Source organism: Gobio gobio (assembly GCF_949357685.1).
Source record: "Gobio gobio genome assembly, chromosome: 10".
In the NCBI taxonomy this organism is placed as follows: Eukaryota; Metazoa; Chordata; class Actinopteri; order Cypriniformes; family Gobionidae; genus Gobio; species Gobio gobio.
The window spans coordinates 53,184,937-53,197,436 of record NC_137116.1 but is presented as its reverse complement, the minus strand read 5'-3'; the positions used below and the strand labels follow the sequence as shown (position 1 = coordinate 53,197,436).

General features: G+C 38.5%; 1 protein-coding gene across 5 annotated transcripts in view; it reads left to right on the top strand.

Moving 5' to 3' along the window:
- Positions 1-12,500, top strand: part of plxnb3 (plexin B3) — a 139,643-nt gene that overhangs the window by 122,555 nt on the left and 4,588 nt on the right. For all 5 annotated transcript variants that reach the window (XM_079828012.1, XM_079828011.1, XM_079828014.1 and 2 more), the window contains exons 23-30: positions 139-317; positions 1,880-1,946; positions 5,778-5,924; positions 6,022-6,181; positions 6,272-6,375; positions 11,060-11,141; positions 11,271-11,437; positions 11,594-11,754. In XM_079828012.1, the coding sequence (XP_079684138.1) occupies positions 139-317; positions 1,880-1,946; positions 5,778-5,924; positions 6,022-6,181; positions 6,272-6,375; positions 11,060-11,141; positions 11,271-11,437; positions 11,594-11,754 (1,067 nt within the window). The remainder of the gene's footprint in view (positions 1-138; positions 318-1,879; positions 1,947-5,777; positions 5,925-6,021; positions 6,182-6,271; positions 6,376-11,059; positions 11,142-11,270; positions 11,438-11,593; positions 11,755-12,500) is intronic.

Here is a 12,500-nt window from a genome sequence, read left to right as displayed (position 1 = left end):
TTATGAATCCCAGTCCTCTGAGGCTTTGTACGAGGGCTGTGTTTTGAAAGCTCGAACTGTTTGATTGAAATTGGTCAAACTAGTACGCTCTTGTAGGGAACATCTGTGGCTCTAATACTCTCCTCTGGGTTCCTCTAGTTCATCCATACTCTGGAGGCTCAGCAGAGTTTCTCACAGAGGGACAGAGGTTATGTTGCGTCTCTTCTCACGATGGCCCTTCATGATAAGCTGGAATACTTCACTGATGTTATGAAGACCCTGCTGGGGGATCTAGTTCAGCAGTACGTGGCCAAGAACCCCAAACTCATGCTGCGCAGGTATTTCACATTCACACTTTATTCATCTGGTAGACGTTTATTATTGTTATTTTATCATTCAAAGCACACAGTGTAATGGTGCGTTCACACCGGACGCGATTCGCGCGAGTGATTTACATGTTAAGTCAATGCAGAGACGCGGAATGGCATTCTGCGTCGCGATTCGCGCGAATGAGGCGGCGCGAATTGAGCGTTTTGAACGTGCGATTCGCGCAAATCGCTCAAGTTGTAAAATCTGAACTTTGGCGGATATTTCGCGCCACGTTAACCAATCAGGAGCTTGCTCTAGTAGTGACAACAATGAGGAGAAAATCTGTATATTAATATCTGGTTCAGACAATATGATTATCACTGTGATAACCTTAAATAACATGAAACACAACACAGTCTATTTTTGTTAAATGCAAATTTATGTATGATCAATAATACAAAGGTATAAGTAAAAGGTATAATAAGCTATACATTAAATAAAGCAAACAATTCAGTCAAACATTCAAAGTCAGTGCTAGTAGGCTAACGTTACAACTGTAACGTACAGTTATAGCCTAAAAATATAAAGTAATGAAACTTCTCTTTGCCTTCAGTCTAAACGATTTGCCAGGGAACAAATTATAGATCCATGAGACCAAAGATTGGCCGTTACAAGACGAATTATAGCTCGAGACACACCACAGAGACATCAGAGCCAGCGGCAGACGGCAGAAGGACTGGCCGAGGAAAGGTTGCCCTCGCCGGCTTTGACAAGCGCTGAGCGCCGCTGATCCACTGGAGCTCACAACTCCGAAAAGGCCAGATAAAATGTTCAAATAGGCACTCTAATAAATAAACCACAGATTTGAGCTTTAAACAATTACATTATCGACTGAAAAAGTCTTAAAACCTGTTTTGTCACACATTAACAGTAGATTTTAACAAAAAAAAAGACGTGTAAACACAGCCCATGTCAGCCATTTCTCAACGAGACGAGCCGCTGGCAGAAGCCCCTCCCATGATGCGAATTTGCGTCTGTTGTGCAGTGAATGTCACGCGCGATCCGCGCGAATTTCACGCGAGATTGAAGCGAGTAAACTCAAAATGTTCAAGCGTCCACCTTCACGCGATTAGCGCGAATCGCGTCTGGTGTGAACGCCACATAAGAGTTCTCTTAACCATATCCATGACCTTGGTATTGATATGTACTATCTTTATTGTATATCTTTATCACCGAGATCCCGAGCAATAAATGAATGCGTTGTTTTCCCATTATTTTATACAATTAATTTTGTTCCTTTTTGAAATTTTAATCTTCCACAAGGCAAATTCAATATGGTTATGCTGTATTGTAGCTTTGTGTATGTTTTCAAGAACACATTATTCAATAAGTAATAACAAGTAGACTAATTCATGTTTCACTCCAAACAGAAATCATGTAACAAAGTTCTCGCTGAAATCAAATAAATACAAACATTTCATATAACTACATGATGTGTTTGTGTACAATGTGTCATGTGTCTGATCCGTCCGTGATCTGATTATAGTCAATCTAATCTGAAGTGATGTAACACACATGTTGTCATCTGCAGGACTGAGACGGTTGTGGAAAAGATGCTGACCAACTGGATGTCCATCTGCCTCTACTCTTTCCTCAAGGTATCAGAGCATGTGATGGCTTCAGTTCTATGCATATGCACTGATTGATAGTGAATAATGAGAATAAATCAAGGTTTTATGTATAGTTTTATAGCTTTGTATTATTAGGGATGCACCGATACCATTTATTAAGGACCGAGTACGAGTACCGATATTTTTTTCTGGTACTCGCTTATACCGATACCTATACCTTTTTTTTTCTTTTTATTAATTACATGGTTATGGGGGGGATTGTTAAAGGGTTAGTTCACCCAAAAATGAAAATTACCCACCCTCATGTCGTTGGACACCCGTCAGACCTCCGTTCATCTTCTGAACAGAAATGAAGATATTTTAGTTGAAATCCGATGGCTCTGAAAGTCCTCCATTGGCACAATGCACTTTACACTCTCAAGACCCTTAAAAGGCACTAAAGACGTCGTTACAAAGTTCATCTCACTACAGTGGTTCTAAAATAACTTTATGAAGCGACGAGAACCTAAATAACGACTTATATAGTGATGACCGATTTCAAAACACAGCATCATGAAGCTTCAGAGCGTTATGAATCAGTGAGTCGAATCATGATTCGGATCGCGTGTCAAACCGCCAAACTGCTGAAATCACGTGACTTTGGCGATTCAAACCACTGATTCGACTCACTGATTCATAACGCTCTGAAGCTTCATGATGCCATGTTTTGAAATCGGTCATCACTATATAAGTCGTTATTTAGGGGTTTTTTGCGCACAAAAACTATTCTCATCGCTTCATAAAGTTATTGTAGAACCACTGTAGTGAGATGGACTTTGTAACGACGTCTTTAGTACCTTTTATGGGTCTTGAGAGTGTAAAGTGCATTGAGCCAATGGAGGCCTTTCAGAGCCATCAGATTTCAACAAAAATCTTCATTTGTGTTCTGAAGATGAACGGAGGTCTGACGGGTGTCCAACGACATGAGGGGAAGTAATTAATGACAGAATGACAGCGACTGAACAGAAGGAAAAAAAGGCAGAGCCTCAGAGCCACACCCAAAGGAATGAATAAATGTTTTCAGCAAGGATACATTAAATTGATCAAGTGACAGTAAAGACATTTATAATGTTGCAATAGCTTTCTATTTCAGATAAATACTGTTCTTTTGGACTCTCTATTCATTAAATAATCCTGGAAAAAAGTACACAACTGTTTTCAACTGATAATAATCATAAATGTTTCTTGAGCATTAAATCATCATATTAGAATGATTTCTGAAGGATCATGTGACACTGAAGATTGGAGTAATGATGCTGAAAACTCAGCTTTGATCACAGGAATAAATTGCATTTTAAAATATGTTCAAATAGAAAAAAGGTATTTTAAATTGTACAAATATTTCACAATAATAATGTTTTTGCTGTATTTTTAATAACATAAATGCAGCCTTGGTGACCAGAAGAGACCAAAACCATAAAAATATTTTAATGATCAAAGACTTTTGACTGGTAGTGTGTGTGTGTGTGTGTGTGTGTGTGTGTGTGTGTGTGTGTGTGTGTGTGTGTGTGTGTGTGTGTGTGTGTGTGTGTGTGTGTGTGTGTGTGTGTGTGTGTGTGTGTGTGTGTGTGTGTGTGTGTGTGTGTGTGTGTGTGTGTGTGTGTGTGTGTGTGTGTGTGTGTGTGTGTGTGTGTGTGTGTGTGTGTGTGTGTGTGTGTGTGTGTGTGTGTGTGTGTGTGTGTGTGTGTGTGTGTGTGTGTGTATGTATGTATGTATATATATATATATATATATATATCTATCCCCATTTCATTATTATACATTATATTCAACATTATATATAGTGGTTTCATTTAGTAATGTCACTGAAACCGGATAAACGTTATTTTTTCCCTCACGCATTACTCACGCTTTCAATGCAGGCATTGGATCTTTTGAGCCACACGTACACAAACTCTCCCGGTGCTCACTATATCCCTCATCTCCTGCTATTAATGCACTATATGTATCAGAATAAACCATCTAAAATGCTTTGAATAATCATACTACTAAAACTAAATGTGATCTGATGATAGAAATGATGTTTGCACTTTCACTTAGGAGTGTGCGTGCGCTTCAGACGATCAATGCAATCAATCACAGTTCTCATCGCAAGAAAGTGTGTCGAAATGACTATTCCCAAACTGTAAATGTTTGGCTCATCCAAAAATTGTAATTCTGCATTTGCTCACTCTCATGTTGTTTTCGTGCGTCACAAAAGCATTTGAACGCCTGTGTTTTCTACAGTATGCACGTCGTGATAAATCTGTTCATCATATAAAGCCATCGTGTCTCTTCAGAAAACTTGGATTTAGATTAGACACTCGATTAGTTCATTTTACGATGCCTTTATGACATTTTTTGGATCTATTAAGTTTGAGAGGAATGGACTTTAAATGGAGGGACAGAAATCTCTCAGGTTTCATAAAACTATTTTCTTTTGTGTGTGGATTTGGAAGTTAAACGAAATTACATGAGGGTGAGGACATGATGACAGAACTTACATTTTTGGGTGAATTATGCCTTATAAATACAGCAAGCTGAGCCTTGGATAAACTAACTCTATATTGCAAATCATATCATTTACATCAACCAATGTTAATTTTGACAGCAAATTTTGATTTAGTTTTAGTCATAGTCTTTTGACTAGAATGCCATTTTAGTTTTAGTCATATTTTAGTCACCTGAGTTGTTTTTAGTTTTAGTCGTCTAAATCTACAGTAGATTCTACATTACATAACCGACTGTCACTTGAACTGACATTTTGACATCATTTTGTTTTTACATTAAAAATACACAAAAGAGAGCTCAATTCCCTTTTTTTGGGGGTTTTTTAAAACCGCTATATAGTTTTTATAACTTTGTATTTCTGTTTTAGTTAGTAGGCCATATCAGGTTAAGCTAAAGCTTCAAATAAGTTTGTTTATTTATTTATTTCAATTTCAGTTAACATTTATTTCAAGTAATGAAGATTTTTTAAATGGTTTTAGTGAACTATTATAACCCTGATACTTTATTGAATATGTGTCAAATCCTGGTCTTTCCTCCTGACTATGAATTAAATGGGAATTCAATTAAATACAGTTTATTGTGTAACCAAAAACGAATATATAATGCGTGACTTTTAATTATAAACAAGCTCGAAATACACATTAACTCTTATTTTGAAATATCTGCGCCTTACTATATTGCAGTTGCAGGACCTCATTCAAATTCAGGAGATAAAATATGCATTGTTACAACCGTCTAAAACATATTACTATATAGACATCGTAAAGTAAACATTGTCATTATTCATCAGCATTAGTTCATAAACAATTGCCTGGCATAAATGTGTGTTATTCATTGATTGAGCCGCTCTGGAGTCTCAAATGTGCTCATCTGTTACACAAGACATCAGTTCTGACTGGATCTCTTCCCTAATCGACCCTCCCTAACATTTTCGTCTCGTTTTTATTTGTTGACGAAAATGACTTTCGTGATAGTTTTTGTCATCCAACACTAGTTTTTATTTAGTTATCGTCTCGTTTTCATAACGAAATTAACACTGATATCAGTGATACATATCGTTTTTATATCGCGATATATTGAGTAAAGATGTATTGTTACACCACAGACCAACATTTCTGTAAAGTTCGGAAACTAACGCAAAATTAACTTTGTTTGATTTTGTTTGAAATGACGTCAAACTAGTTTGTTCTTTTTCACTTGAAGTATATCAGGGCCTTAACACTAGACTTCTCATGGGTTAGGGTTTTATTAAAACATTTATTACAACAAAGCAGCATTGATTGGGACATAAATGCAATTGCTAATGTATGTGTGTGTGTGTTTGTGCAGGAGGTTGCTGGCGAGCCTCTGTACAAGTTGTACAGGGCTATTAAATACCAGGTGGATAAAGGACCAGTGGATGCAGTGACAGGCAAAGCCAAACGCACTCTCAACGACAGCCACCTGTTCAGAGAGGACATCGACTACTGCGCTGTGGTGTGTGTCTGCAATACTGCCATCTCAGTGTTACACAAAACACATCTCCTAAGTGAATAACTCGAATAAGACAAGCGCTTGTGTTTCCCCATCTCAGACGCTGACAGTGCTGGTGAAGAGTGGGGTCGAGGTCCAGCCCTGCCCTGTTAAAGTTCTGGACACTGACACCATCACTCAGGTTAAAGATAAAATCCTGGACCAGATTTATAAAGGAGTTTCATTCTCCCAGAGACCAGCCGCAGACTCACTGGATCTGGGTACGCTTTTGGTAGATGCATTTAGACTAGTCACAACTATGTTCAGTTTGTTTTAAATAACTTCATATTTTGCATGTTGTGTTCCTTCAGAGTGGCGATCCGGCCAGGCAGGTCACCTGACTCTGTCTGATGATGATGTCACAGCCATTGTTCAGGGTCGTTGGAAACGGATCAACACTTTACAGCACTACAAGGTACAGCTGGACATTTACTGTGTTCATTACAACCAGGTTCATTCAGATGGGTTGGTGGGTTGAATGTGGGTGTTCTGCTCAGTTGATTGACTGGTTGGTTGGCTAATTGGTTAGTGGGAAGGTTGACTTGTGTCTTTGTGGGTTGGTTTGTTGATTGATTGTCTGGGGTGCGTTTCCCGAACAACGGCGTAACTCGCTGCTTAAAGGGTTAGTTCACCCAAAAATGAAAATTAGCCCATGATTTACTCACCCTCAAGTCATCCTAGGTGTGTATGACATTCTTCTTTCAGACGAACACAATCTGAGTTATATTACAAAAGTCCAGGCTTATCCAAGCATTAGAATTGGATTCATAGTTGCTCTGTTTTTGAAGTCCATAAAAAGTGCATCTGCCCATCATATAACTGCTCCACGCGGCTCTGGGGTGTTAATAAAGGCCTTCTGAAGCGAATCAGCGCGTTTGTGTAAGAAAAATTTCCATATTTAAAACTTTATAAAGTAAACTTTCGACAGACCGCCTTCCCTGTTCAATTTATGGAAAAAGTGTTGAAAGTGCCTCTGCCAATCGAAAGACTAACGCGACCAGGTCGGCTCGGCTCGTACGCATCTTGAGTTTCACTTTCAACATTCAACACTTTTCCATGGAAGGCGGTCGGCCGAAAGTTTACTTGATAAAGTTTTAAATATGAATATTTTTCTTGCACAAACGCATCGATTCGCTTCAGAAGGCCTTTATTAACACCCCGGAGCCGCGTGGAGCAGTTATATGATGGACAGATGCACTTTTTATGAACTTCAAAAACAGAGCAACTATTACTGCAATTCTAATGCTTGGATTAGCCTGGACTTTTGTAATATAACTCAGATTTTATTCGTCTGAAAGAAGAATGTCATACACCTAGGATGACTCGGGGGTGAGTAAATTATGGGCGAATTTTCATTTTTGGGTGAATTATCCCTTTAACTACCATAGTACGATGCATCACTGACGAAATCAACTAGCTAGACTTTTTTCCGAGAGCGTATTGTCGCAAATTTGTCGTTCAACTACGATGGGTAATGATGTCACACAGGTAATGGAGCAATAACGTTTTTTAATGAATCCGTTTGAGATCGAAATAATTCTAGATATTTTTGCTATAAATTTCAGACATGGCATCTGAGGACTAATTCTCATTTTTCTCAGTTATTTTGCTTTATTTCCAGATTCAATCATAGTCTCGTTCTTTCGTACGCACACTCGCACCCTTTAAAAACCGTGCTCTTAATCTTTTGACAAACTAAAAGACGTAAATGACATCTGTATATCTTCAAAATAAAAGATTGTACTGAACGTCAGCTTGCTTATTTTGCTCAAGATAAGGATTTTACATGTCATGCAAACGAGAAACGATGCATCTCACCACAGGTCGAGAGCGGTCGTTCCAACCACACAACTTTGCGATGCTGTTTGCGAATATTTGTTTGAACTATGGTTTGGGGAAACACAGACTCGTTGATCTATGCTGATAACGATGGTACTTGCGACCATAGTTGGCTTAACAATGCGTTGAGAAAACACACCCCTAGTTTATTGATTTTGTGAGTTTAATGGTTATTTTTTAGTTGATTGGTGAATTTTTTGAGTTGGTCTTTTGATTTTGTCAATTTGTAAGTTGATTGGTTGATTTTGTGAGTGGGTTGGTTGGTGTATTTTTTTAAGTTGTGTGGTTGATTTTGTGAGTGGGTGGGTTGGTTGATTTGTAAGTTGACCAGCTGATTTTGTGATGGTTTGTTGATTGATTTGTAAGTTGATTGGTTGATTTTGGGAGTGAGTTGGTTGGTTGATTTGTAAGTTGACCAGCTGATTTTGTGATGGTTTGTTGATTGATTTGTAAGTTGATTGGTTGATTTTGGGAGTGAGTTGGTTGGTTGATTTGTAAGTTGACCAGCTGATTTTGTGATGGTTGGTTGGTTGATTTTGTGAGTGGGTTGGTTGGTTGATTTGTAAGTTGACTGGTTGATTTTGTGAGTGGGTTGGTTGGTTGGTTGATTTGTAAGTTGTCTGGTTGATTTTGTGAGTGGGTTGGTTGGTTGATTTGTAAGTTGACTGGTTGATTTTGTGAGTGGGTGGGTTGGTTGATTTGTAAGTTGACCAGCTGATTTTGTGATGGTTTGTTGATTGATTTGTAAGTTGATTGGTTGATTTTGGGAGTGAGTTGGTTGGTTGATTTGTAAGTTGACCAGCTGATTTTGTGAGTGGGTTGGTTGGTTGATTTGTAAGTTGACTGGTTGATTTTGTGAGTGGGTTGGTTGGTTGGTTGATTTGTAAGTTGTCTGGTTGATTTTGTGAGTGGGTTGGTTGGTTGATTTGTAAGTTGACCAGTTGATTTTGTGAGTGGGTTGGTTGGTTGGTTGATTTGTAAGTTGACTGGTTGATTTTGTGAGTGGGTTGGTTGGTTGGTTGGTTGATTTGTAAGTTGTCTGGTTGATTTTGTGAGTGGGTTGGTTGATTTGTAAGTTGACTGGTTGATTTTGTGAGTGGGTTGGTTGGTTGGTTGGTTGATTTGTAAGTTGTCTGGTTGATTTTGTGAGTGGGTTGGTTGGTTGGTTGATTTGTAAGTTGACCAGTTGATTTTGTGGGTTGGTTGGTTGATTTGTAAGTTGTCTGGTTGATTTTGTGAGTGGGTTGATTGATTTGTAAGTTGTCTGGTTGATTTTGTGAGTGGGTTGGTTGGTTGATTTGTAAGTTGACTGTTTGATTTTGTGAGTGGGTTGGTTGATTTGTAAGTTGACTGGTTGATTTTGTGAGGGTTGGTTGATTTGTAAGTTGACTGAATGATTTTGTGAGGGTTGGTTGATTTGTAAGTTGACTGGTTGATTTTGTGAGGGTTGGTTGGTTGATTTGTAAGTTGACTGGTTGATTTTGTGAGGGTTGGTTGATTTGTAAGTCGACCAGTTGATTTTGTGAGGGTTGGTTGATTTGTAAGTTGACCGGTTGGTTGATTTGTAAGTTGACTGGTTGATTTTGTGAGGGTTGGATGATTTGTAAGTTGACTGGTTGATTTTGTGAGGGTTGGTTGATTTGTAAGTTGACCGGTTGATTTTGTGAGGGTTGGTTGATTTGTAAGTTGACTGGTTGATTTTGTGAGGGTTGGTTGATTTGTAAGTTGACTGGTTGATTTTGTGAGGGTTGGTTGATTTGTAAGTTGTCTGGTTGATTTTATGAGTGGGTTGGTTGGTTGATTTGTAAGTTGACTGGTTGATTTTGTGAGGGTTGGTTGATTTGTAAGTTGACCGGTTGATTTTGTGAGGGTTGGTTGATTTGTAAGTTGACCGGTTGATTTTGTGAGGGTTGGTTGATTTGTAAGTTGACTGAATGATTTTGTGAGGGTTGGTTGATTTGTAAGTTGACCGGTTGATTTTGTGAGGGTTGGTTGGTTGATTTGTAAGTTGACTGGTTGATTTTGTGAGGGTTGGTTGATTTGTAAGTCGACCAGTTGATTTTGTGAGGGTTGGTTGATTTGTAAGTTGACCGGTTGGTTGATTTGTAAGTTGACTGGTTGATTTTGTGAGGGTTGGTTGATTTGTAAGTTGACTGGTTGATTTTGTGAGGGTTGGTTGATTTGTAAGTTGACCGGTTGGTTGATTTGTAAGTTGACCGGTTGATTTTGTGAGGGTTGGTTGATTTGTAAGTTGACCGGTTGATTTTGTGAGGGTTGGTTGATTTGTAAGTTGACCGGTTGATTTTGTGAGGGTTGGTTGATTTGTAAGTTGACTAGTTGATTTTGTGAGGGTTGGTTGATTTGTAAGTTGTCTGGTTGATTTTATGAGTGGGTTGGTTGGTTGATTTGTAAGTTGACTGGTTGATTTTGTGAGTGGGTTGGTTGGTTGGTTGGTTGATTTGTAAGTTGACCGGTTGATTTTGTGAGGGTTGGTTGATTTGTAAGTTGAACGGTTGGTTGATTTGTAAGTTGACTGGTTGATTTTGTGAGGGTTGGTTGATTTGTAAGTTGACCGGTTGATTTTGTGAGGGTTGGTTGATTTGTAAGTTGACTGAATGATTTTGTGAGGGTTGGTTGATTTGTAAGTTGACCGGTTGATTTTGTGAGGGTTGGTTGATTTGTAAGTTGACCGGTTGATTTTGTGAGGGTTGGTTGATTTGTAAGTTGACTGAATGATTTTGTGAGGGTTGGTTGATTTGTAAGTTGACTGGTTGATTTTGTGAGGGTTGGTTGATTTGTAAGTTGTCTGGTTGATTTTATGAGTGGGTTGTTGGTTGATTTGTAAGTTGACTGGTTGATTTTGTGAGTGGGTTGGTTGGTTGGTTGGTTGGTTGATTTGTAAGTTGACCGGTTGATTTTGTGAGGGTTGGTTGATTTGTAAGTTGAACGGTTGATTTTGTGAGGGTTGGTTGATTTGTAAGTTGACTGGTTGATTTTGTGAGGGTTGGTTGATTTGTAAGTTGACCGGTTGATTTTGTGAGGGTTGGTTGATTTGTAAGTTGACCAGTTGATTTTATGAGTGTTTTGGTTGGTTGATTTGATTAGTTGACTGGGTTATTTTGTGAGTTGGTTGTTTGATGTTTTGATATGGATGGTTGATTTTTGTGAGTTGGTTGATTTGATTAGTTGACTGGGTTATTTTTGTGAGTTGGTTGGCTTGATTTAGCTCTAAGTCTCTCTCTTTCCTCTTGCTTTCTCAGGTACCTGATGGGGCCACAGTCGCTCTCATCCCTCGGTCCCAGAGTTCTCTTGGAGTAAATCAGGTCTACCAGACTGGAGAGAGTAAGTTTAATACTTTTTGGTCAATAAAAAATAAACTGTCATCACTTTAACACTTTATTACTGACCATCAGAGAGCAAAAATGATATATTTCTTACTGATATCTGGTCTGCTCTTTGCAATTGCTATAGAAACTCCAATGCTGGAGGGAGAGGAGGAGGAAGGTCTTCGGCTGTGGCATCTGGTGAAGCCGAGCGAAGACCCAGAGATCCCCAAACACAGGAAGAGCAGCATGAGAGAGAGAGAGCGGGCTAAAGCCATTCCTGAGATCTACCTTACACGACTGCTCTCAATGAAGGTATGAGATGTTTGTGAATGAGTCATCTATAATACAACATACACAAAAACACTTCAAACAGATCCTGCTGCTTCCCATGTTTGTTTGAGATCCGTCTTCCTCTGCTGGCTGTCAGTGTGATTGAAACCTGCTGTGTTTACAAATGTGTATCTTCAGGGCACTCTGCAGAAGTTTGTAGATGACGTCTTTGTAGCCATACTGAGTACGAAACGGCCTCCACCCATCGCCGTCAGATTCTTCTTTGACTTCCTGGATGACATGGCAGAGAAACACGGCATTGATGACCCAGAGACCGTTCACATCTGGAAAACAAACAGGTCGGCATTACTGCCTACATCTATAAAACTGCTTAATGAATGACATTTGAAGTGGACATTTTGGGGCTAGTTTTTAAGACATTAATTTTGTCTTTCTAGGGTTATTTAGAAGTGTGGTTTTCAGACCTAGAAAAGTATTGGGAATTTTTATACTAAATTTATTTTTATTGTGTTTGTGTAATTTTATTATAATGTATTTTCTCAAAAAAAATTGAAATAGGTATCCACTAATCTTGAATTACTTGTAAAGTGATTAGTCAATTGTAGTGGAAATCCATATTTCATACATTTCGTACAGTACAAATGCAAAAGATGTTCTCGTTGCTCCACTCTAAAATATTTGATTGACTAAATATTGCTTTTGTAGAATAAAACATGCTTGATGTCTGAATTGCAACTGAATCGATCCTTTGAATAGGTTCTTTTCAGTGAATCGGTCAAAGCGGTTCACGAATTGAATTGAATCTTGTGACTCCTTGAACTGGTCTGAATTTGAATCATTTTTAAATGCATGAATTACAAAGATAGTGGAGAAGCCCTGGAAATTTGTGAAATCTGCAAGTGTCTGTAGTGAATATGCAAATGTCCATTTTGTAATAGTTCTTTGGCTATTCATTATTCATGTGTAAAGCAAGCACCCCCAATCAGATGAAGTCGGTCTGAATAATTCATTAGTGAATCTTTCTAATTTTGAATTGATTTTTAGAAATCCCTACTCTGTGATTGCAAATGATTGGAAAGGTCAT